Below are 24,968 nucleotides of genomic sequence, written 5' to 3'. Positions count from 1 at the left end.
TCTACCAAACATTTAAAGAAGAATTAACACCAATACTACATGTTCTCTTCCCAAAAGCACAAGAGGCAGGGACACTTTCTAATCAATTCAGCAAGCCATTATTATCCTGATATCAAAACCAGACAAATATAGTACAAAAAAACACACAAAAAAGAAAACTTCAGTCTAATATCTCTTGTGAATATTTGCAACAATCCTTAACAAAATATTAGCCTGTAGATTTTTCTTTGAATAAATACTCAGAAGTGCAATTGATGGGCCATAAGGTAGTTCTAAAATAGATCATAGTCTTAAATGTAAAACTACAAAACTTTCAGAGGAAAACATAGGAGAAAATCTTCAGGGACCTAGGGCTTCATGGAACATTCTTAGACATGACACAAAAAGCATGATTCACAAAAGAAAAAATTTAAAAATTGGACTTCATCAAAATTAAAAACTTCGCTTTCCAAAATATTCTGTTAAAAAGATAAAAAGACTGGGATGAATTACCTGTAATAGTTCCCAATGCCCTGTAATAGGTGGATAATTAAATGGTGGTACATCCATACAATTGAATAGATCTCAGTAACAAAAAGGAATAAACTTGATATGTGCAACAACTTGTATGGATTTCAAGGACATTATGCTGAGTAAAAAAAGCCAGTCTCAGAAGGTCACAAGCTTGTAAGAATTAACTTATATAACATTCTCAAAATGACAAAATAATAGAGATCGAGAATACATTTGTGGCTGCCATGGGTTAGGAATGGTGTGTGAATTGGGGCGGTGGGGGGAGGGCGGTGATGACTATAAGGAAATTACATGAGGAAGATCTTTGTGGTTTTGAAACAGTTTCGTGCCTTGATTGTGGTAGTAGTTACAAGAAATTTACGGTTGACAAGATGACAGAATTATAGGAACACATTATACCAATGTCAATTTCCTGATTTTATTATACTACGGTTATATAAAATGTAACTAATAGCAGAAACAAAGTGAAGGATATATGGAACTTCTCTACCATCTTAGCAATTTCCTGTGAATCTATAATTCAAAGTAAAAAGTTTTTTAAAAAAATAGATTCTCTGGCCACACCCCAAACCAAGTAAATAAAAATCTCTAGAGAATGAAACTAGCCAACTGCATTTTTTAAAAGTTCACTGGGTAATTCTAAATTGTGGCTAGCACTCCAAACCAGTGGCAGTTAGTGCTATTACTGAAACTACAGGTGGGTGGAACACCTGTAAGTGTACTGGAAGGTATAGCGGAAGAGGAAAACTAAATATTCAAATCTATTTCGGTCACTCGAGGGTTTCCCCCGCCCCCCAAATTTGAAATCTGGCATGTAAGCAAATCCAAACAAATGTGGATGGGATAATTAGTCATCCATTACATTATAGACCATTTTATACAAAAATGCCAACACTGATAGACTGTTCTTTGGATTCTAAAGCATTTGGTATCTATGTTATAATTTTTTAATGCTAAGGAGCAATTACAATCACATTTAAATATGTAGCAATTTTAGAAAATTAATGTTTCACTAAGTCCTTATTTTTTATAACAAAATGAGTTCAAAGGTTAAAAAAATTTCTTTTTCTTTAGCAAACTACTGACTACTAACTACTAGCAATAATCCTGGAAAACATGTGGAGAGTAAATAGTCCTATCTCAACCATGAATTCTAATACATTAGTTATTTTTATTAATGATCATCAACTACTACCTAGTAGTCTCTTCATATTGAACTGTTCCAAGTGTGTGGAAAACATAGAATCCAAGGATTATTTTGAGCCAATAAATGATGACTCGGCCAACTAAATGCCTTGTGTGGTTGTTAATCATTCCTTAGCATCATCATCAAAAAATACTTGTACATCTATTCAAGCTGTGCCAAGAGATTCAAAGTTTAGGAAAGAGTCCTTCTCTGCCTTCAAAGGTCTTTAAATCTGTTTTAGGACAGGACCAAGTGTATAAACAATAAGAAACAAAGCAAAGAAGGATATGCTGAAATCTGGACTAACAGGAAGTAGAAAATGGCCAAAGTGCCAGTTTTTATTGGAGGTATTTTTGCAAGAGCTGGAAAAGGAGTGTGAATCATCTGGGCCCATTGATCCTGCAGATGAGCAGCTTCAACAATGCAGATTTATGCTATCCATGGGAGGATTTCGCTTAGTTCTCAGTAGTGAACTTACTTCCAAAAATGCAGCTGTTGTGAAGCAAGAGATTTGGCAAGAATGTGAGATTAAATATAAGGAATTACCTCCCACCCAACTCTAGTTAATAGCTATGTCTTCTTCCCTTCCACCCCACCTTCAGGGTTTAAAGATTTTTAGGTAGGGGTGGGGTGAGGGTGGAAATGGGTTGAGAGCTGAATTATTTGCCTTACTCCGAAAAAAACCTTTAATTTCTACCATCTCTTCTCTTGCCGTCCCCCCTTACGCCTCCTCCACTCTCCCTTCCCTGTCTCCTTTCATCTCCCTTCCCAATGTGATGCTCGTATTCTCCATTCTAATTTACTACACTGCAATTTCCCAGATTTGTTTTGTTCCGGAAAATTTTATCCATTTGGAAGCGTTAAGTTCCTAACTTCAAGTTCCTAACTGTCGTGATGTCCGATTTAAAAGCAAAGAACCACCTCGTTTTAACATGGGATGGTGCAAATTCTTTTAAAGTTGTTTTGTGATTGTGGGAGGTAATCAACACCTACTTAGACATTCTTCTCTAAGACAGCTGAGGTTTACCATTTTTGCTGTTATGGCAGTGTGTTTTTCCTCCTTTGCTTTACGCCGTTTGGCAGGAGCCTCGACTCTGCAGGTGTTAGCGCTGCAAGGGCTGAACCCAACCGCCAGCAAGCCTGCGGAGCCCAGCGTGGGATGTTGCCCAGCAAAACAGAGAGCCCGAGAGCCCGCGACCGAGGAAGGGCGCCTGCAAGCACGCTTCAGAAGAGACTGGGACCAGAGCCCTAGAAACTAGAGAGAGAGAGAACTTCCCGGCAGGGGGAACCCGCAGGAGCTTGAAAAAAAGAGAGAAAGAGAGAGAGGAAGAAAGAAAAAAAGAAACCCGCTCCCGCGCTCTTAAGCCCAGTGCAAGCAAGCGAGCGCGAGGGCAGGCTGAGCTGCTCCAGCTGGAAGTCATTGTGCGCGCTGGCGTCTGCGTTGTCAGGACGACCGCCCGGCTGGCGCCAGCGGAGGGGGGAGGCGGGCTCGGTGAATGGGTGACGTCACGCAGCCGGCGCCAGGCAGTCTGGGCGGCCGAGCCAATGAATCAGCTGTCGGGGGAGGGAGAGCGGCGCGCGGGAGGAGGGCGGTGGAATGCGCCTCGAGCCGAGAGCCGAGAGGCCCGGCGGGCTGGCGGGCGGGGGACGCCTCCGCCCCGCCCCTCCCTGGGCTGCCGGCGCGTTCCAGGCTGAGCCAAGTTGGGCTTCACCGCTCCTCGTGCCGGGGCTGCGGCTCCGCATCGTGGTCCTTGCTCTCTGCCAGCCACCCCACGGGCGTGCGCTCCTCAGGGAGGCCTGGGTGCTGGGCCTGGTTCAGTTAGAGAGAACTTGCTTTCCACTTCTTGCGACTGTGTCACATAATCATTAAAAAAAGGGAAAACAAAACTTGTCCTTGTAGATAAGGTGGACTTTGAGAGTACTGGATTAATTCAATGTGCTGGTATACTGTGTGCTTTGCATTGTGCCGGTATGACAAAAAAAAAAAAAAAAAAAAAAAATCGGAGAGGTTTAGAAGTAGTAAAAAATTGTATACGGAAGAGAGATAGCAAACTCATAACGCAGGCACTTGATTCCATTATTCCACTGTGCTGTACTATATAGTGCTACTAAGGGTCTAGAAGGTAAACGAATCCAAAGAATTCCAATTTTTCAGTGCTTCTATGTTCTGTTCTTTTCTCTGTCCTGTCTTGCTGACCTTTAGATTGTGACCTCCAGAAGGCTAGGCACTAGGTCATGGTCATTTCGGTCTCCCCAGCACTTAGCTCTCTCTCAGACACATGATAAGGACTCTAAAATATGATGGATAATCTTCAATGCAAGAGCAAATAGTCTTTGAGTAAAGGCTTGAGTAAAATGAATACCCTTGTATCTCTAAACATCTATTTTTGGTGCTTACTTGGTTTTGGCTGGTGTTCAAGATTGGTGATGTGTTGTTACTGAAACTGGAAAACTGGAGAGTGTGGCCTGAAGATTATAGAAGATGTTAAATCTGCCCTCCCTGCTGCCGTCATTTCCCTCTCGGGGCCTCTCTTTTCTTCATTTGTGAAAGGAGACCTGGTGAGATGTTCTCTTGCGACCCCTAAAGATTTATAAGCGCATCATTGTATTACTAAACTTTAAAACTAAATTTTGAGTTTATTATGTCTGTAATTGTATTCGATAAACACAATGATTGTCCGTTTATTCAACGAACAGTTCATCGTACCTGCTATCTGGATAATAAGTCCTAGAAATTTGTTAAAAAAATTTTTTTAAGTTAGAAGATAGGATCCCTGTCCTGAAAAACCTTTAAAGATATACAAGTAAGAAATAAACTAAAAAACAAACAAACAAAAAAAGATGCTAGTAAACTGTTATAGGCCAGAGCCTCTCAAAGTTTGATGTTCATCTGGTTGAAATGCAGACTTGGGTGAGGGCTGGAATTATGTGTGTATAAAAAACATACAAGTCATGTTGGCCCATGGACCGGACTTTGAGGAGAGGGTCTGTAGTACAAACTACCAAGGAAGTCTTAAAGTAAGAATAGGATGGATGTAAAGTGATGTCATTTCCTGAAAGCCTCTGGTGGAGGTGAGCTTGAGCCAGGTAACTGAGGATGTGCTAGGCTGCGGGAAATAAAAACACTTTTAGGGGAGGGAACAGCATAAATGACAACGCTGGGGGAAAAAAAGAGCAAGAAATAAGTAGGGCAGCAGAGGGGATTTTGTATAAGATTGGATTTTTACTGGTGGGGTGGGTAGTATGGCAATAAATCGGAGAAATGACAATTTTAGAGCCAAAAAGAACATTAAAAATTATCAGTCCCAACTAATTTGATGTAGATGAGGAAACCGAACAGCAAAATGATTTCATTAGGTGATGACAGAGCTCAATGTGGAAGCCATGTTGGGAAATTCAGATTGCATACATTCTGTAGATGGCAGAGTTGTTGATATAAGGAAACCATTTGCTATTGTTGCACAAGGTGGAAATATGAAGCAAAACTGAAAGTGTAAATGACAGACCTACAAGAAATAATTTAATAGTCCAAGCATGGAGTTTTGGATAAGGTCTGGGCTAGGGAGATTAGGAAATAAAGGGAACAGTTTAATCTAAAAATTTTTGGTTTTGCATAAATTATAATGGCTGGAACCAGCTGATTAAGTCATCTTTTCCTGTAAAATAATTCCCTCCATCCTTCTTATATACCAATGGAATGTTTTTCAACCCTAACTCCACATCAGCATCACCTCAGGAGCTTTTTAAAAAATAGAAATGCCTGGGCTCCACCCCATACGAATTTAATCAGATTCTTTGAGTGTGCAGCCCTGGTATCAGTGTTTTTAAAAGCTCCCCAAGTGATTATAATGTGCAGCTGGTGTTGAGAATCACTAATCTAATATATCGTCACCAGCTCATTTTATAGACTTCATTTCTGCCCCAGAACATTTCCCCTAGGGTTAACTATTACACTAGCACTAGATCATTTTTAATACTTGGTGTGTTTTGTGGTGGATTTTGATGGTTTATAGCACATATTCTAAGCTCATTGTCTTCTATCCCTCATTAACTGTCATGGCTGAGTTGTGAACATATCCTGATATCTCTCATTGGCAAGAAAAGGAAAAGTGATTTGGCACATTATTGAATGGAAGTGATAAACCTGGTTTATGAACCTATATGGTATCATAGTGTGGCAGTGTGTTGCCTTGCAGTTATTTCACTTGATTTTATCTTATCTTTAATAATCTATATGAACAACCTCTTTAGGATTAGAACTGATGGAAGAGGTAAATTCTTAAAATTGCTACTTGGACCCTTGGAACTTTCATTTTCAGTGTTCTCTCAAAAATAATTTTAGTTTTTGCTGAAAAGAAAATCCTGAAAGTGAGAAGTCCTGTGGCTTTTTCCTTGGTGACTAACTAAAATATTAAACCTTCATTGATTTATCATATCTCTAAAATTAATTGAGTACCTATTATATCATGGACTTTTTTGGGTATAAGGATGCCAAGAGAAGAAAAGCATTTTTTTTTTTTCTGTCCTCAAAGAGGAAAAATAAGTACAGTTAATTTCAGGTATGGTATTCATTCAGTATAGACATTTAAAAGGTATTTGGCTTTTCCACATTATCTTGCAGCTGCATTCTGTATTTTTAAAAACTCAATTCATGCACTTAGTTAAAAAATATTAATGCATTTGTGTGTTCGAAAACCAAAAGAGAATATTCTTCCTCTTAGTCTTTTTTTACATCTGCCTAATTTCCCAATCATACCCTACAGAAGTCATTATTATTAATTTCTAGGGTACTCTTTCAGAGTATTTTTATGAATATACAAGCAAATACATTTTATACTATTCTGTTTATTTTTTAATTTAAAATATTAAATTTTGATATTTTTTCTATGTAGCCACATTCTTTTCCACTTTGTTATTCCTCAAAATACCCTTTTGATGGTGACCTAGGTTGCTTCCAATTTCTTATTACAAAGCTGCAAAAATAACCCTGTATCTGTGTCATTTTATACATGTGAGAGTTTATTTGTAGGATAAATTCCTACAAGTGAATTTACTGAGTCTTTAAAGAGTATATGTTAATATTCTTGACTGTTCCTTTAAGATAAATTCCTAGGCATGGGATTGCCGAGTTGAAAGGTATAAATATTTTTAAGGTTTTGATATTTACTGACAAAAGACTATCTAGAAAGTTTGTACTAGTTCATTTTCTCACTTGCATAGTATATAAGTATCTATTTCTCTGAAAACTTGCCAGTACTGGGAACTATCTTTATTACAAATTGTTGTTCATTTGATAGGTAAAAGTGATATATATATATTTATAAATTATATGTATGTAATTTTAACATGCATTTCTATAACTTATTGGATAGCTTGAACCTGATTCCAAATGTTTATTAGCTATTTCGTGATCAGAAACTTGTTCATTTTGTCTCCAATTTTGAAGAATTTTTATTTTTCTTACAGATTTGCAAAAACTGGATTATATTTATAAATATAAATAACGATAATATTGGCTTACACTTATTAAACACTTACCTTGTTCCAGGTACTGTGCTAAGCATTTTTAATTGGTTCTGTATATTGTAAATATTTTATCTGAGCTTGGTATATGTCTTTAATTACTATTTAAACAATATTTCCACTTAAAAACCTATTGAAACCTTAAATGTGATAAATCGATATTTTACGGTTTTTGTTTATTTGCTTTAACACGTCAAAAAAAATTATGCCACTCTAAAATCAGATTAACATTTATCTTAATTTTGTTCTGGTTCCATAGGATTTTAAATAAGTTTTAAAACCCAAATCAATCACATATACATACATAAATATTAGTATTTACAAATGGTCATCTACCTACAATGTAACTGTCTTTTCTGTTTTAAGAAAACATTTCTTTTAAAACATTTTTTTAAAATACAGATCACTGAAAAATGAGGAGAAAGGCTGAGATTATCCACAATCCTACCAACCCAAGACAATTTCTATTAACATTTAGAGCAAATCCACATGGTTTTCTATAGTCTAAATATATAGTCTTTTTTTTTTTTTTTACAAAAATGGCATTTTACTATGCATATATTTTGTAATCTGCCTTCTGCCCCGCTTTAGCCACATGGGGTGCATATCTTTCTATGTCAATAGCTCTACATCTTCATCATTAGTCATCATTGGATGGACAGAACTCTCTAATGAAATAATTTCACTCCCAAGAGAAGGAAACTTAAAAAGCATTTCAAGAAAAATCTCACCTGCCTGTTTGATGTTCATCTGATCAGAATTTTCTAAGGCAATCTAATCCTATTGTTTCTCAAAGATTTTCAGTTTCTTTGAGGGCCTAAATGCCTGGGGCGGTGGAGGGGTGAGGGGAGGCTAACATAGTGGTCAATTATTAATCTGCCCTAACAAGAAAGACAACTCGGGAAAAAAAACAAAAATCACTTTTTTAGCAAGGCATGGTTCAAATGTTCTTCTAGACTAGAATCCCTCAGTCTGATTTCTCTCCTCTTCCTCACACCTAATTCTCTTTCTCCTACCCAATCTATATACAGGTCTTTCAGATAATTTTAAACATATGCCCCTTATTCATTTCTTAACAAATATAATGATATCATTTGTGCTCCCAGAGATTTGACGTTAAGTTTGTTGTAGCTGCAACACTACCAAAGACCATTCCATCAATTATGAATGCATTTGTGTGTGTGTAGAGGCAATAGTAGGCCAGTGGCAATGTTACCTTATTCTGTAGACTTACTCTTATAAATAAATAATGAGATGTTTCTGCAAAATGCCTTTAGCAAAGGCAGTAGAAAATACTATTTCTCAAAAGAATGAACATTTTAAAGATTAAAAACTAATACCAAAGATTCCTTAATAGGATATAAATCGTTTATATGAGAAAAAAGAAAAAGAAAGAAATGAGCTGGAAACTCTGTAATGCTAAATTTGGTAGCCAAAATTCTCTAAATGGTTAAGTGTAAAATCTAAATGAACAGATCAGCGGGCCTAAAAAGATTCTTGGATATGCCAGGACACTATCTCTCTACCTGCAAATATTCCCCTATATTGTACATGGAAAATAATTAAATCACTACACTTAATCTGAAAGATATAATTTATGATACAGTAATACTATTGAAAAGCATAATATTGAAAAGTTGTAATTTCAATGAGAATGATAATAGTAGTGTTATGTATGATAGATTTTTAATATTAAACATTGTCTTTTTTTGTTTGTTTCAGCTAATTCATATTAGGCTTGTGTATTAAGCTAGATGTTCAAGTCTAAGGTCAAATAGCTCCATGAAGTACAATGAGTGCTAACTTCCTGAGTTAAGCTGTTCTGTACTGTATAGTTTAGTCCTATTTCTAGCAAAGTAGAAAATGCTTTGTGGTTGCCACTAGAGGGCAAATAGCCTCCTGGACTTCTCTTTGACCAAAGAGCATCTCAATCCAGGCAGCCAACATTTTAAGGTCTCATATAACCTAGCCTTAAATCTTACATCACCAATTCCTAGTCAGCCCACAGGCTCAGCAAGCTAAGAACATTTAAAGTCAAGTTTTAAATGTGCTCCTTTACCATTTTACCAAATGGTCCCATTTGGGATGATAGATCCCTTCCCGGAGTGCACTAACTCCTGACCTATCCTAACATTTTCTGGTCTAGATCTTAAACCTCACTGTTCTGCCAGCAAGGTGACCTAACCTCACAGCATTCAACAGCATTCTTAGACTTGAGAGTGATATAAAACGTATTTTCAAATCTGATTGATTTCTGCTTACTTTTTCAATCTCATCTCTTATCACTCCCTCTTATTCCCTCTACACTGCACCAGTTCAGAATTACTTGCAGTTACTTAAACATTTTGATATTTTATGCCCCCATATCTTCACTCAGGATAGTACTTTTATCTGAGGTCCTTGCACTGCCCACCACACTTCACTGGAGACACAGTTCAGATATTACCTATGAGAAACCTTCTAGTCTCTGCCGATCCCTTTCTTGCTCCTCTTCCTTTTCCTAAGCGATAGATTTAGTCTCTCCCTCCTCTATGCTCCTCCAGCATTCTGTACACACCTCTATTAACAATGCTAATTCTGCTATTGTGATTATGTCTAGCAGAATACAAACATTCAATCTATTTTGATGCGTGAACTCAACTGTTTTGTGTTTTTTGATTGTTTGTTTGGTTTTTGCTACTGCATTAGAAATTGTTGGGAGTTCTAGAAGAATGATGGAATACAAACTCCCCTTCACTTCAGGAAGTAGAGACCAGGAAGTTGTGGTTTTTGAAGACCAAGTTCTCTAAAAAAGTGATTAGAACTTCAAGCATAAAGAAATATTTGGAATCTGGAGAGACTGAGGTAGACCAGAAAAGGTTGGAGAGGCCAAACATCACTGCCTAGAGTCAGGAAAGTGATCTGAAATGCAGCTGCTGCCTGAACGTGCCCCATGAGTGGGCTTAGAGAAAAGTCCTATGAGGGACATTGCTGAAGAGCTCAGGAGTTGTACTGAAGAAACTGCCCAGCCTTCACCCCAGGACTATCTGGTTGAATAGGAATCCTGCCTCAAAAAATCAGGAGTTGTGATTCTCAGCCTATGATCGAGTCTTTCTGTCTTTTTTTAAAAGCAAAAACAAACTACTCCTCAAAACCATCAAATATCATTAAAATCAAGGTGAGTCAGAGAAACTGTCACATCAAAAGGAATCTTAAGGAGGCCTGGCAATTAATGTGGCATCCTAAGTGGTATCCTAGACCAGAAAAAGGACATTTGATGAAAACTAAAGAAATTCGAATAAAGTGTAGACTTTAGTTTATAACAACGTATCAGGATTGATTCATTAATTATAATTATATATACCAGACCAGGTAAACTGTTAATAATAGGGGAAGCTAGATATATGAAATCTCTCTGTACTCTTTCCAATGACTCTGTAAATTTAAAAGTGTTCTAAAAACTAAAGTTTATTAAAAAGAAGAAGGAGGAGAAGGAGAAGAGAAAAAGACAAACAAACTAACCTGCGAGAAAGTCTCTTCCAAAACACTCAGGACACTGGAGATGCCCACGGCACCAGTACCCATGAGCACCTTCAGCGCAGGGACCAATCACACTGACTGATCTCTCCAGTGCCTGGTGTTAATAAGTAGTCAGATGCATACTTAGGGAATTAAAATTTCTTTCCAATGAGGAACTACCAAGAGGCAGTAAAAGAATGTTTTGCTTCTGTGTCTATGTGTGTGTGTGTATAGTATATGTATATAGTTTGTTTGCTTGAGTTAACAAAAAATTTTGTTTGATTATCCAGGTCAACAGAGTTTACCTTGACATTTAGAAAGCGTGTTGTAAAAAAAAACTATTATCTTAGAGCAGAAAATGACATAAATTCCATTCTTTAAGAATATTGCCATTTTTCTGATGTTAACCTGGAGGAAAATCATCTTTCTAAAAATGAGATGTTAAAATTGAGGCACGAAATACATAAAAGAGAAATCAGGTAAAAAATGTCTAAAAAGTTTTAAGTAAAGAATAAAAGTTCAATTTATTTTTCATATGAAAGGAAGCAAACATTAAAATTCTCCTAAGCAGTAATATTTAAAGTACATAGACTGAAAATAAAAAGTGCTCATATAATGTGGTTTTTATATAAAAATTGTTCTCTAATATATTTTTTAGTTATAGTGAAAGTCTCTTGGCAAGTGATAATAGCATTTCATCCATGAGAGGTATTTCAAAATAATTTGAAATAAAGACATTGTATTTTTTAATCTTGAATAACTCATGATTTCTGTCTTTCAATATGGTAAGGTATAATAGAAATTTACACTTAAAGGAAGGTGTGGAAGGCAGGAAAGATGACCACAAAATAAAGGTTTTAGATAATGAATGCCAAAGCTTTTTCCCTGCCATCATTCTGTGCGTTGACTGAAGCAATGGGGGGTCTTGCTGATGACTAGGGCCTCTGCTAAGCTGTCTTGCTTATCACAAGGGAGGCTAACAACCACATAAACATTAGAGCTGCAACCCTCTCTCCTTGGCAAAAAAAGTAAAAAAATCCTAACAGATTTTCAGTTTGAATAGCTAGCTCATACTATTTTATTCTGGACATATTTTTAGAAAGTAAAAAGGTCATTTTTTTTGTACTTTCAGAATAAATTTAAATCAATGATGTTTAAAATACACTCATTTTCAGATACAGATTTCATTATATGCCAGATAATATATTAAAATATATTAACTCCAGATGATGGTAATTAATTACATGAAATAGACCTTTTTTTCTGCAAAATAAAATAAGAGGAATGAAAAAGAGAATGAAGAAATGCATGGGGCAACAGGTTTGGAAAGGTGGGGTAGAGAAGAAAGAACACTAGGTAGAGACCGTCTCTGTGCCAATGACTGTGCGAATGAACTATTACACCTACTCTATGGGGTTCATTGTGCTTGGAAGTTTTATACAGCATTTTCTAATTTTCTAAACAATTTCAACAAATCAATTATCATCCATATTTTAGAACTGAGGACTGTGACATTCAGAGAGTTTAGTAACTGGTCCAATGTCACCCACGCAGTTGAAGCAAACTCAGGTATCGAACCTAGAACTATTTGATTCCACAGACTATGGAACCTACTATTATTAACACTCAGCATTTCCCTGTAAAAGCTTTTCAGGTCTTATTTTGGAGATTTTTATAGCTTAATTCATATTTGTAAGAGCTATTGAAGGTCTAAGTCATTGTTGAAACAAACTGGACCTCATCCGTTCTCTCAACTTTTTTTGATATCTATAGTCTTTGCTATCCTTTGTGGATCATAAAGACAAAGTTAATTACTTTCACCAAATGCTTTATGCTATACTATAAACCAGGCCAGCCTTCAATTTATTACTCTCATGCCATTATGTTACATCTGCACTCAGAATGTTTAGAGCAGTGCTCAAAATCTGATTTGTGAATTTTTTTTAGGGCCCAGATAGTGTTTTAATTCTGTAAATTTCTTTTGGTTCATGATTACTGTTTCTAGTTCTCTGAAGTCATTTTCCATCTTGCCTTTTGACATTTTTTTAAATATAAGTGGTAGTCGTTTTAAAGTCTGTATCTGCAACTCCATTATCTGGATCACCTGTGGCTCTCTTTCTCTTGTCTGTTTTTCTTTTAAATTTTAGTCACATTCGGTCTCCTTGTTTGCCTGGTTATCACTAATCACCAGACATATATACGAAAAATTATCAAGAGACTCTGTACCATGCTATCTATATACCTCCAGAGTGAATGTAGGTAGGTTTTGTCAAAAAGCTAGGTTAGAGGCACTACTAACCCCTAAATATCTTATTCTAATGAGCAAATAGAGATCATCTCAAGTTGGGTTTCAGTTCCTGTGAGAATTGACCTATTTCTAATTCACTGTTATTCCTGGGTATAGCCATCCTGGGTCCAAACTAACCGTCTCAAGTATTTACCAAATCCCTACTCCTTGGTGAACACTGACCTGCAATTTTTAGTACCCCACCTCCAGGAGTCTATCCAGAGCTCTCTCAGTTTTCATCTTCTCAGCCACAGCTTCAAGAATCGACAATCACTTTTAGAAAGAAAGTAGACCCAAATACCAGGTTCACTTCTGTAGACATTCATATTCTCCCAGATCTTGACTTCACAGTTCTTCAAGGCCTTGCTGGCTCTGCATAATTTCACTTTTTTATTTTTATTTTTTTAATATTTAGTCCAGCTTCTCTAGTTGCATTCAGTGGGAGAGTTGGTCCAAAACAACCTGGGCTGCCATTGCTGGAAGAGGATTCACTCATACAGTATCGATCATTTCTAAATTTATTATCCGTATAAAAATACAGTTTTCATTTAAAAAATTGAGATATTTGGCTGCTCATTAAAAATGAAAAATTACAGCAAACTGATTCCAAGTTCCTGCATGTCAGCAATCTGTTGAATCGGAGTAAGGGCTGTCACTCTGAGATGGGTCAGACACAATCGTAGTTCTCTAGTCTTTTGAACATCCTAGTTTATTATACCAGGTGCCTTTGTTCACTTCTGCTAATTGATTGGCCCCCATAGACATTTGCTCTTGTGACCCTTGATTCAAGTGACTATTTATGAATTAGGCAACAAATATCCAAATAGGCTAAATTGAGTTTTTCCCCTGAAAAATTAGTTAGCACCCAGCAGCAACAGAGATTTTGCTTACTCAGATTGATAATCCTCATAACTAAAGAAATTGCTGTCCATATAATATAGTTGAGGTAAATCACACATCATTTTTATAATGTATTCTGCAACAAGTTTGCATCCATAAATTCTTTTTTACTTGTTAACTCACAAATTTTGATTATCTAATCAGGAACAAGCAAGCAATTCTAATTTATATCAATTGCTTAAAGACTTACAATTTCTTCTTTAATTGAGTCTCATTTCCTTGTTTCCTCAATTGAACTAATTAAATGGTTGTGCATGGAATTTTGCAAAAAATGAATTTGAGTACCAGTGAATGTTCATTTTGGGGAGAAAAGTCAATTTTCTTCTGCATTCTATTCATGATTGGCAAATATTCATTCTGTTTCGTACTCATCAAATATTTGAGCAGACACCCTGTGCCAGGCACTGTCTTAAATGCTGACTATTCCAAGATAAATAAGACATGGGCCTTGACCTAGGGAACCTCAGTATGGTAGGGAGACAGACACGAAAACAATCCTTACAACACTCCATGATAAATATTAGAATTGAATTATGAACAAAGAGTTCTGGTAGTGGGTGACTAGGTATGTCTGGGGACTAGAAAAGAAAGGCTTTTCAGAGGAAACATCATTTCAGCCTGCTCTTGAAAGGATTACTTAGGTGTCAGTGAAGTAAAGAACAGGAAGGAAGTCTTTGTAGTTTCTTACGTAAACTGTGTTATCTCAGATTCTTCCTCTGGTTTTTCTGCCTCAGAAATCTTTCCTCCAGCAATCTATTCTCTACACCAATCTTTCCAAAGCAAAATTGGTGTGCCATCCTCTTCATGATTAATTCAGATGGCTCAGCTGGCATCTAAGGTCTTTATGTCATTCTGAGCCCCCACCCATACATCCAGTTTCTATCATGTCTCCCAGGCAGGGCATGAAAATTCAAAAGAACATGATATCTCATGCATCCATATCTTTTACAGGAGTTTTCTCTGCTTCGTGCATGTCTTCTATGCTTCTTTCCACAACATTCTAGTAATACCTCCATTAGCACCTATCCACTATACAGTAATGCCAGGTTATCCTATCTAGGTTCATCCAAAAGACTGTTGGCTCTATATAGCTCAGCCTAGCACTCAGCATAAAATGATTCTCAGTACTTGTCGGGGTAAATGAATGAGTTGAAGAAACAGTGTGATGCTTACTGTAGTGACAGGTCAAGGGATAAGGGATAAACTGGAAAAAAAAAAAAGAAATACATAAGGTACTACTTATGTATAAAATGACTACATCGGGGAATATTATATAAACATTTTCATTTAGGCAATACTGCTAATCCTCTGAGATACTATCCTTCATTTAGGTTCAGGAGAATATAGTAGTTAAGAGGTTTTCAATATTTTGACTTAAAAGAACCCTTTTTAAATTCTGATAATAAAAGAAAATAGCACGTGACCTGGGAGTAGCATTAGAAATACTTCAGTCATGGCTTGAAGTAAAACATAATTATGGCTACTTCTTGGAAGTCTGTGCCCTTTCTATTTACTCTTCCAGATTCCGAATCTCAATCACTATCTATTAGGTCTGAGGTCTTTATAGCTCTAAGTTTGGTCCTAATTTTTCTCAAAAGTTGGAGTTCTAGATGCATTTTTGCATTCTGGATTGGATCCTAGAAAAGAAAAAGAACGTTAGTGGGAAAACTGGTGAAATCCAAATGAAGTCTGTAGTTTATTAATAGTAATAAAATAAGGTTAAATTTCAAATCATCACAAATGTACCACAGTTAAGTAAGATGTTAACATCTGGAGAGACTGAGTAAAGAGTACATAGGAACTCTGTTCTATCTCGGCAGCTTCTCTGTAGACATATAATCATTCCAACTAAAAAGTTAATTTTTTTTTTAAAAAAAGCATATATATCACTTACATAGAAATCAGATTCACTCAAAGATGGACCCATGATGTAATACTACAACTTGGTTATGTCTTAGGCACCCCCAAAATGCAGAGTATTGATGCCTTCCTTTATAAACATCCTCTGTGCTGCACTTTGTCTTTGAGACTAACTGAATTTTATATTTGTGTTGGTAGTATAGGGAAAATTCACATGAATCTTGGTTTTTATGCATATTATCTTCACCCAGAACTGATATTCCCCAAGGTCCCTCAATAAGCTAGAAAAGTCACTGAGAAACAATCCATACTCCTTTAATAATAACATTAAACAAAGAATAGCAAAAATAAAATAAAATAAAATAAAGACATTTGCTATAGAAATTCTTTTGTGTTTCTTTTTCTTTTTATTTTTTGTACCAGTAATTTATGTTTCTTGTGGAAAATTTAGGAAGTAAAGACAAAAACAATATGTTTTTTGTTACGAATTAATACTTAATGTGATAAGTAAGGGGAAAAGGAAACACTCAACCTACTGTCATTATGTGACATTTAAGGTGACTGGAATCGGAATGAAATGTTAAATCATGTTACGATAACAGATGTTTTTAGGTAATGTCAGTAAAAATGACACAGCTTAACATATCAGGAGGAATGTTTTTCTGGGCTACTCCTATGGTCTGCACCTATTCAGGTACAATCTGCATAACTGAGAACCAAAATTCTTAAACATCCACTGACTTGAAATATCACATAATTAGGAAAAGTAGCTGTGTAACTTATACTGTAGAGAGCATCTAACTTTAATAATAAAATTATTAAGTGATTCACTCTTCTACAAGACCACAGGCCAGTTAACGGGCCTCTTCAAAGCAACCAAAAAGAACATTCTGAGAATATAAGAAAATCTCATGTTTATAATTGTGATTCTGAAATCCACAGGCAAAGAGGATCAAATAGAGGAGGGAACAGTGAGAATGACCTAAGTAGGAAAAATTTTGCTTGACTCCTACAAAGCAACCAGACAAATAAGACCAGACTCATAACCAGAATTTCTGGGTATCTATCAGAGCCGTTTCCTGCCACAGCTGAGGAAGTACGAAAGTACAGATCACCTCACAGATTACCTGGCAACACCTCATCTGGAATAGTCCAAACTGAAAGGAAGGTTGCAGATAAGAGGTATTCTAAATGACAGATATAAGCGTCAAAGTATGCTGGCTCACGAGAGTGCTCAGACAACTATGGGCATGCCACAAAGCTCTGTGCAAAACTGAGCCTAAAATATGTCCCTTAATCAATAGATACTCTATTAGAGCTCATTCATTCATTTCATGTATCTTATTTACAAGGATATACAGGAATATATTCAAACGATGAGTAAGAAAAAGAGAGAAGGTTTTTTCACTTAGGGATTTTTGAAAAAAATCTTTCTACAATGCATTCTTCCAGTTGAAAAGTAGGCTCTTTAAATAACTGCATCAACTCTATCAGGTCACTGAAAACACAGAAAAACAAAATTTCTTCTCGGAAGAAATTACTACATGGTGCCTTAGTAGACTGAATTTAGAAGCAGGTGATTACACACACACACACACACGCACATTTTACCCAAGTTGATATGTTTCTCTATATCTGAATACATCAAATTAAAGAGTCTTCCTTCTTTCCAATCCTTTCTGTCCCAGAGACAAAGGATAAAGTGGAAGAAGAAGTAGATAAGGTGGCTCCCATTTCTAATGGTTTTTTTCCTTGCACGTGAGGCTTCTTCCAGCTTGCACCATACTAAGAGCATTTGGCTTGACTAAGGGACTTCTTGCTTTATAAAATGATTTCTTCCCCTGACTTCCCTTTTTCACTCGTCACTTCTCACACTGTTGGTTGCTTCTTCTTCATCTTTCTAACCTTTGAACATTAAAGTGATACAGAACTTGACACTTGGACCCCTTTCTCTAGCTACATTCTCCCTAGAAGTCATTATCCAGTCTTATGGTTTTACAAACCATTAATGTGGAGATAATCACTCCCAAATTTGTATCTCCAGTACAAACATTTCCCCTAAACTCTAGATTTAGGTATCTAATTGCCTGTTCAACATCGCAGTTTGAATGCTTAGTAGGCATCTCAATTTAATATGAGAAGAACTAAACTGTTCTTCCCCCAACCCTGTTCCTCACACAAGATTCTCCATCAATAAATGTCAACTCTGTCCTTCTAGGTGTTAAGACCAAAAAGTACAGAATTTTTTTACTCTTCCCCCTAACAACCCACATTCATTTCATAGGCAAATCCTACAGGGCACAGATTTAAAATATATGTAATTACTTCTCATCACCTCTGCTGAAATCTGCCTGGTTAAAACTTGTTTTTGTTTGTTTGTTTGTTTTTGTTTTTGTTTTTGTTTTTTTAAGTAGCCTCCTGCCTACTTCTGTTCTTATGTTCCATAGAATGATGTCAACATAGCAGTCAGAGATTCCTCCACTACAGCTCGCAATATCCTATTGGCCATTGCTTTAAAACTAGCTTGAGGGCATTGTTATTATTCTTGGGGAAGGTAAATCATGATGGCATGCAACCTAATTCTTTTTAAAAACAAGACCCCAAATGAACAACTTAATTAATTAGAAGCATGGGATATTGGAGTTGAGCAGAACCTCATAGATCAATCAGTTCTAGCTTCTCAGTGCATTGACAGATGGGGAAGCTGAAAAGGAAAAGATTACACTAGACTCACTCGGTCAGTGGTACAGCTGAGGCTAGAGTAGATTGCAGGTTTTATCACTTCTCTAGAGCTGGGAATCGAAGAGTTTTTTGGAATATCTTGCGGATCATAGCTTACATTTTCCTCCATATTAGCTGATTTTTTTCATGTAAATACTTAATAAATCCAACTTGATGAGTTTGGTGATAAGTGTACATCCATGAAACTATCACTACAATCTACGCTATATTCATTACCACCAAAAGTTTCTTCCAAACCTTTTTAAATTATTTATCATCATCATCATCATGTGTGATAGAAATACTTAACATGATATCTACTCTCTTAGCAAATCTTTAAGTAGTCAATACAATACTATTAACTAGAAGCTTTATGTTGTACTCCATCTGCAGATTTCTAGAATTCATTCATCTTGCTTGTAACTGAAAGTTTGTACCTTTTGATTTTATCTTTGGACAGCTTATTAATTACAGAAGCTATATAATTCATCTTCATAAAATGATATGTTTTATGTAACTTCAATTTTAAAATCGAGTACTAGAGTTCATATGTTTTTCATGCTTATAACTCTGTTGAATTTTGAGATCTTTTAGGGAGTGAGCTCATTTTTTCACCAAACTCTGTGAAGAGTTTTCATTGTCAGAAAATGGGCTCCACCCTCCTCTTTGCTGGCTATGATAAATGGTAATGCCAAAGCTGCCACAGTAGTTACTCCGTACTGAGAGTTCTCTTCCAAAGTGAAACTCTGCTGGATGAATTCTACTCCTCCTTTCATTCCAAAGAGTTCATATTTAGAGAACCAGTTTACCCTGTTCGTCTTGGTTTTTCAGTACTTATTTTTTGTCAGTTCTCCTCCAATCCTCCCTGGCTTGATTCTAAGTTTGAAAATATAGCATGTACATGTATACTAGTATTTAAGTGATTAGTGATTAGACTTTTGAAAGTGAGTATATACATATATTTCGAGGCATAGATTTGATATATATTATTAATCTCTTTGTCTCTAGTTGACCACTTTTGCTCTTTTAACATTCTTCATCTACATTTACTCTGTTGATTACAACTGCTAATTTCACTCAGTCTTTTTATTTTCATACTTCTCAAGATTGTGAAAATTAAATGATATTTTTAATGTGAAGCCATTTCATAGTGCCAGGTACACGGTCACAGTTCAAAAATGGCAGCTACTATACGCTGTCATATCATCATCATCAACATCTATCTTCACTTTGTTCCCTCCCCAACTCATTCTCATTCATAGTGGGTCAACTCCCCAAATTTCTCTACAGATAACTTTCAAAATATTTCATCTCGAATTATCTACCTTTACCTATAGGCTTAAGGAAATTGAGCCTAATGTTACAGTGTTTGCTTTTTAAATTTATTATTATACTTACTATTCATTAGACCAATATGTTTCAAAATGTGGCCCTCGAATCACTGCATTCTAATCACCCAATGACTAGGGGTGGTTTCCAGATATCTGTATTTTAAGCAAATACACAGAAGATTGTTTCACACACCAGCATTTGGGAAACAATGTTAGTCTATTTCGAATCCTTACCATTCATCAATACCATCACTTCTAGTAGTGTTTTTTTAGATGGCGAAAGGTAGATTTATCTGACTACATCTTTAAAGTCATCCATATTTGCAGAGTATAGTTCTCTAGAACCTGTTGATCAGAATAAAATATATATACATTATTATAAAGGTTTAAATATCCAGAGGAATTAGAAGGACCTAATATAAATTGGTAGATAATGATGAGTGATAACATGATGGATTCAAGCCACTTCAGGGCTTAAGTATCTTAAGTATTCGAAGAAATGAACAAGTGAATGCATGCACTTCCCTAAGTTGTGAACCCCAAGTAATATAGTTATAAAGAAACTGGCTCTTTAATTCCTTGCTTTAATTAGAAGATTGACTTTAACAATGCACTATTATTTATGAGGTGAGTTGTTGCAAATTCTTTTTAGAACTATATATACACTACTTCCTAGGGGGAAAAAAAGTCCATAAAAATGTGGAAGATAACCAGAATTCATCTGTGCAATAAAACCATAGCATAATGAGACTGGTTTTCTTAGATGACTTATGGAAATTAGAATTGATAATATAGAGCCATACTTTGTATTTCAGAAACACAGCCACTACATGAATATAAACATCTTCTAAGTTGCAGATGAGATTCTTGTGCTCGATGTAATATACAAGGCACACCAAAGCAAATGAGTGCTTTAAAATAACTGCTAAATCTTTTGCTAGATGAAATATCAGTATTATTAACATAAGCCAAATAATTTCATCACTAAGGTGCTTGTTAACTTTTTTGCTGCTTGTACTAAAGTGATATTAGGCATTTAGAAGTGAAGATCAGTGAATCATTTTACTAAAACTATAATTGCAAAGGTAATTGGAGATTGCAAATTAAGAGGGAATAGTGATATAAGAATGCTATGGACTCATAGAAATTTACATGAGGAAGGGACCTAGATAATTTCCAGTTCAGCTTCCTACTCAGATCATTATATTCTGCTTTAAATATGTAAACAATGCAAACACGGGGAAAATTTTGTTTATCTAGTAAATATATCATGTTCTAGTGTTATCATGACTAGATTGTTGTTAAAGTAACTCATTGGTTTAAACTTCCATTTCTACTATTTTTTTGCCTCTTTGTACTTACATTCCTAAATGCTGGACCCGGATTCCTACCCCCATCCTCATATTTTCTTCTCTGTTATCTCTGAAAAGTTTGTTTAGAGATATTTAATGTCCATATACTTCCAAATCACTAACTGAAAATTTTCTGTCAGCTGTAAAATGGACTTTATTCAGCATGTATTACAATCACTGGTAGAATTATAAAAATTAAATAGCTAAGAGAAACCATACCTCAACTGTGATTTTTATTCACAACAAGGTAATGAGAACAGGAAGACCTTCAGCCAATTTCCCTTCTCTGCCATGTACCATACCACTAGCAACTTGATAGACTACTGAAAAACAATCTTTCTCCCCCTGTTTACTTACCCCTGAATTCTGGAATTGTCTGAAAATTGACGAGAACAGCAGAGGTAGAACTGTGGCTACTACTCATTTTTTGAAAATTCTAAGTCTCAAAAAATAGGAAATATATATATTTTTTTAATTAAATTGCTCAAGTCAGAAGGAAGAAGGTGCCTTATAACACTTGTGGTAAAGATCTTAGAACCACCATTTTAATAAAATAATAATTACTCTTTTTTAGTTCAGCAGCACAGATGTAAAGATGCCTTGAGAATCTGATGGCTCACGAAACATACTATGGCAGAATGTAGAAAAAGTGCTATGCCATTACTATTTCTTGCCCTTTCAGAAATTAAATAATAGATTTCTGAATGCTGTCTCATCAATAATAAATTAAAACATTAATCATATTCCAATTGACAAAATGAAGAATCATTTTTATTTTAAGGACATTTCTACTCCAAGACAAATTTTGCCAAAATGAATAAGTTGTATTGGTGACTTTATTATAACAATCATTTCTAAATGAATAGTGTTGAATTGGACCCTTCTTTGTGCTTACTTAAGTTACATAGTTCTGCGTTTGGTTGTTCAATAAAATAAATGAGCACCTGAATCTCCAAATAAATTTGATAAAAATTGACTTTTCTAAGGACAAGAACCATATGACTTTACTCATATGTGGGATATAAAACAGAAAGCAACAACAACAACAACAAAAAGTCATAGACATAGATAACAGCATGGTGGTTACCAGAGAGGAAGATGAGTGGTGGGGAGATGAAGAGAGTAAAGAGGAAGGAGACTAGATTTTAGGTGTGAGCACACAGTGGAATATACAGATGATGTATTATAGGATTGTATACTTGAAACTTACATAATGTTATTAACCAATGTCAATCCAATAAATTAAACTTTAAAAAGTTTTTAAAAATTTGTCTTTTCTATTTACTTTTTCCTCATTTACATTTTTACCAATAGGACAGGTTGTTTACCTTTTGCCGTTGGTGGTCACTACAAACTTCCAAAGAAAACTGGTTTGACCTAGGAGAACAAAAAGGTTTGGGTCAATGTGGGTGAATATAATGATAGTTGGTATGTAGAGAGAACATAAACTTCATTGTCAAATTTATTTGTAACTGCATTTAAATTCTGTTAGTAGGAGATGATAGAACAAGATAATAAAGAATTGAAGGAAAAAAATGAGAAGTTCAGTCTAGAACCCTGAATAGAGAATCAACAGGAGCAGAAGCACAGACATGATCGAACTCATTGTGCGCATAACAGTTCCTGTTCTTGCTCATGCAGACCACTTGCTCTACCTTTTACTCCATGACCTCTCCTTTCCACCACTTCCCTCACTTAAGAAATTTCCAGCAAATTTATAATGTAAAGTTCTAGCAAGTTTCCTAAACCTTTTTTGCTAAGCAAACTAAAACTTATCTGGGATGTCAGCTGACCCGGTGGATACTCACTACCTCTGCTCACTTACTCTTCCCATTTCAACAGGCCAGCCACTCACTGAATATGTGCAAAATCAGCAGGTCACCTCTGAACAGCTCTTCATTAGCATATCTTCCTAACAGGTTGTGCCAACCCACCTGAGTAGCCTTTGAGCACTTACTATATGAATAATTCTCTAACCGATAGAAAGTGACAAAAGATAAAAAAGCACTGGCTTTGCCTCTAAGATGCTTTTGACTTAGTTGAAAATCTAAAACACATAATCCTGACCTGGAAAAGAATTGCACAGTAGCATGTCAAAGAATACAAACTGCCATGTAACATTGAGGTGAAATAAGTGCATCAGATGTAATGATAATACATATTTAAAAATTGGAAACAATAAACATATTTATAGTAAAGAGTTAAATGGGTTATAACACATCTAAATAATGGAACACTATGTAACCATAAAAATTATGATAGACAAATGACAATAGATATAGAAATATGTCTATGACTTATGAAATGAAAAATTAGATTTCGAAGAAGTACAAATTACACATTAAAATCTCTGTTCAAGAAATAATATCTATATGCATGGGGAAATATGCACAACAAAATGTTAACAGTGGTTATTTCCAAGTGTATGTACAAGACCGTTACTTTTCTTTATGTTTTTCTGTATGAAATTTTTTGTAATTTATATACACTTTTATTATAAAGTAGAAAATCAATAATATTATTTTTAAATAATTATAGTCAGAGAATTAATGATAGATTTCTATATGAGGAAGCCATGTTGCACTAAGTTCGCAATGTTTTTTGAAAGAGTTGGTGCCTGTGAATTGGAAGGAGAGTGAAACATGATTTAGACTATTATGAGACAAGGAAGAAAAGTACCAGCTGAATGTAAGGAAATGAAATTTGAGTGTCTGAAGTGAAGCAGAGAGAACGAGGGAGACCCTCCCTGCAGTTTCATCCCTCCAGCCTTCTGCACATACTATTCCCACTACCTGGAATGCTTTCTTCCACTGATGAAGTCATCTTCAAACCTAGTTCAAATAACTTCCTTTTTGAAATTTCCTTTGACTCAAGCTTTGGTTTTGTCCCTACCATGCCTCATGCATGCTTGTACTGTTACACAGAACACATTATATTGCATCTATTACTTTTTGACTTATTTAAACCATTTTCTAAGCAGCAAGTTCCGTGAAGGACAGGGACTTATTTTTCTGGAACCCAGTCTTGTCATGTAATAGATGTGCAATCCATGTTTGTATAGGTTTGACTTGAATTGACTTGTATTTAATTGTAGTAGTTTTGGAGAAGAATCAGTTTACGGAGAGCCTTAAAAGTGGGGATGAAGTGTTAGGTTTGATATTATTCCTAATATAGAGGTTTGATTTATTTATCTCATTGGTATATGAGAACACTTTTCCTAGATAGAAGTTGAATGAAAAGAAGGAATCGCCATTCTTCCAACCATGTTCACCAGAGATTAGAGTTGGCAGTTCTGGGAAGATTGTTGACAGATGATGTTGGAAGGGGCCAGACATTGCCCACTTAATAATCTGCTGAAGGGCAAAATCATTTTCTGTCTTACAGGTTGTAGCTTTCCGATAAGGACAGAACAATGGGTTGATGAACAATGTTAAAGCTTTTTCAACAAGTTACTTTGATATAATGCCCATCTTACTCCCAGAAGCCTCAGTGACAACGTATGAGGCATTTGTTTTTCAGTGTTGTCACGTTATGGTCTTATTTTTCCTGATAATATGTGTTTTACTCATTTTTAGAACATAACACAAATGAAGGGAATCATATATTAATGTTACCTAATAAACGAGATGCTTTAAAAATGGCAAATATGGTTCCATTGGACCAAGTATTATCTAAATGCTTTATCAAATTTTTAAAGTATTCTGTCAGTTATATTTTAAGAATAAAATACTTAAGAATAAAATATTTCATTAAGTCTTGTAGTCTTTAAAGATTATAAATGTCACTTAATTCTATTC

At 35.5% G+C, this 24,968-nt stretch overlaps 1 protein-coding gene and 1 long non-coding RNA gene across 5 annotated transcripts in view; both read right to left on the bottom strand.

Annotated features, from left to right (window-relative positions):
• Positions 1-1,864: 1,864 nt before the first annotated feature.
• LOC118613686 lies at positions 1,865-3,109 on the bottom strand. Its single transcript, XR_004955697.1, has 2 exons — positions 2,727-3,109; positions 1,865-2,191 (listed from the first exon to the last, which is right to left on the bottom strand). It is a non-coding gene; the product is annotated as an uncharacterized LOC118613686 (long non-coding RNA).
• A 243-nt stretch (positions 3,110-3,352) lies between these two features.
• Positions 3,353-24,968, bottom strand: part of LOC118613683 — a 37,071-nt gene continuing 15,455 nt past the window's right edge. For 2 of the 4 annotated variants that reach the window (XM_036236787.1, XM_036236786.1), the window contains exons 4-5: positions 22,500-22,548; positions 11,140-15,111 (exon numbers count right to left, since the gene is read on the bottom strand). In XM_036236787.1, coding sequence (XP_036092680.1) covers positions 14,923-15,111; positions 22,500-22,548 — 238 coding nt within the window. In that variant the 3' untranslated portion in view covers positions 11,140-14,922. Of the gene's footprint in view, positions 4,281-11,139; positions 15,545-22,499; positions 22,549-24,968 lie in introns of those variants that run through there. The other 2 variants (XM_036236797.1, XM_036236792.1) reach the window with 2 other exon arrangements.

The sequence above is a fragment of the Rousettus aegyptiacus genome, unplaced genomic scaffold (assembly GCF_014176215.1).
Source record: "Rousettus aegyptiacus isolate mRouAeg1 unplaced genomic scaffold, mRouAeg1.p scaffold_m13_p_1, whole genome shotgun sequence".
NCBI classification, from domain to species: Eukaryota; Metazoa; Chordata; class Mammalia; order Chiroptera; family Pteropodidae; genus Rousettus; species Rousettus aegyptiacus.
The sequence above is the reverse complement of the archived record's forward strand: the minus strand, read 5'-3'. Positions and strand labels throughout refer to the sequence as shown.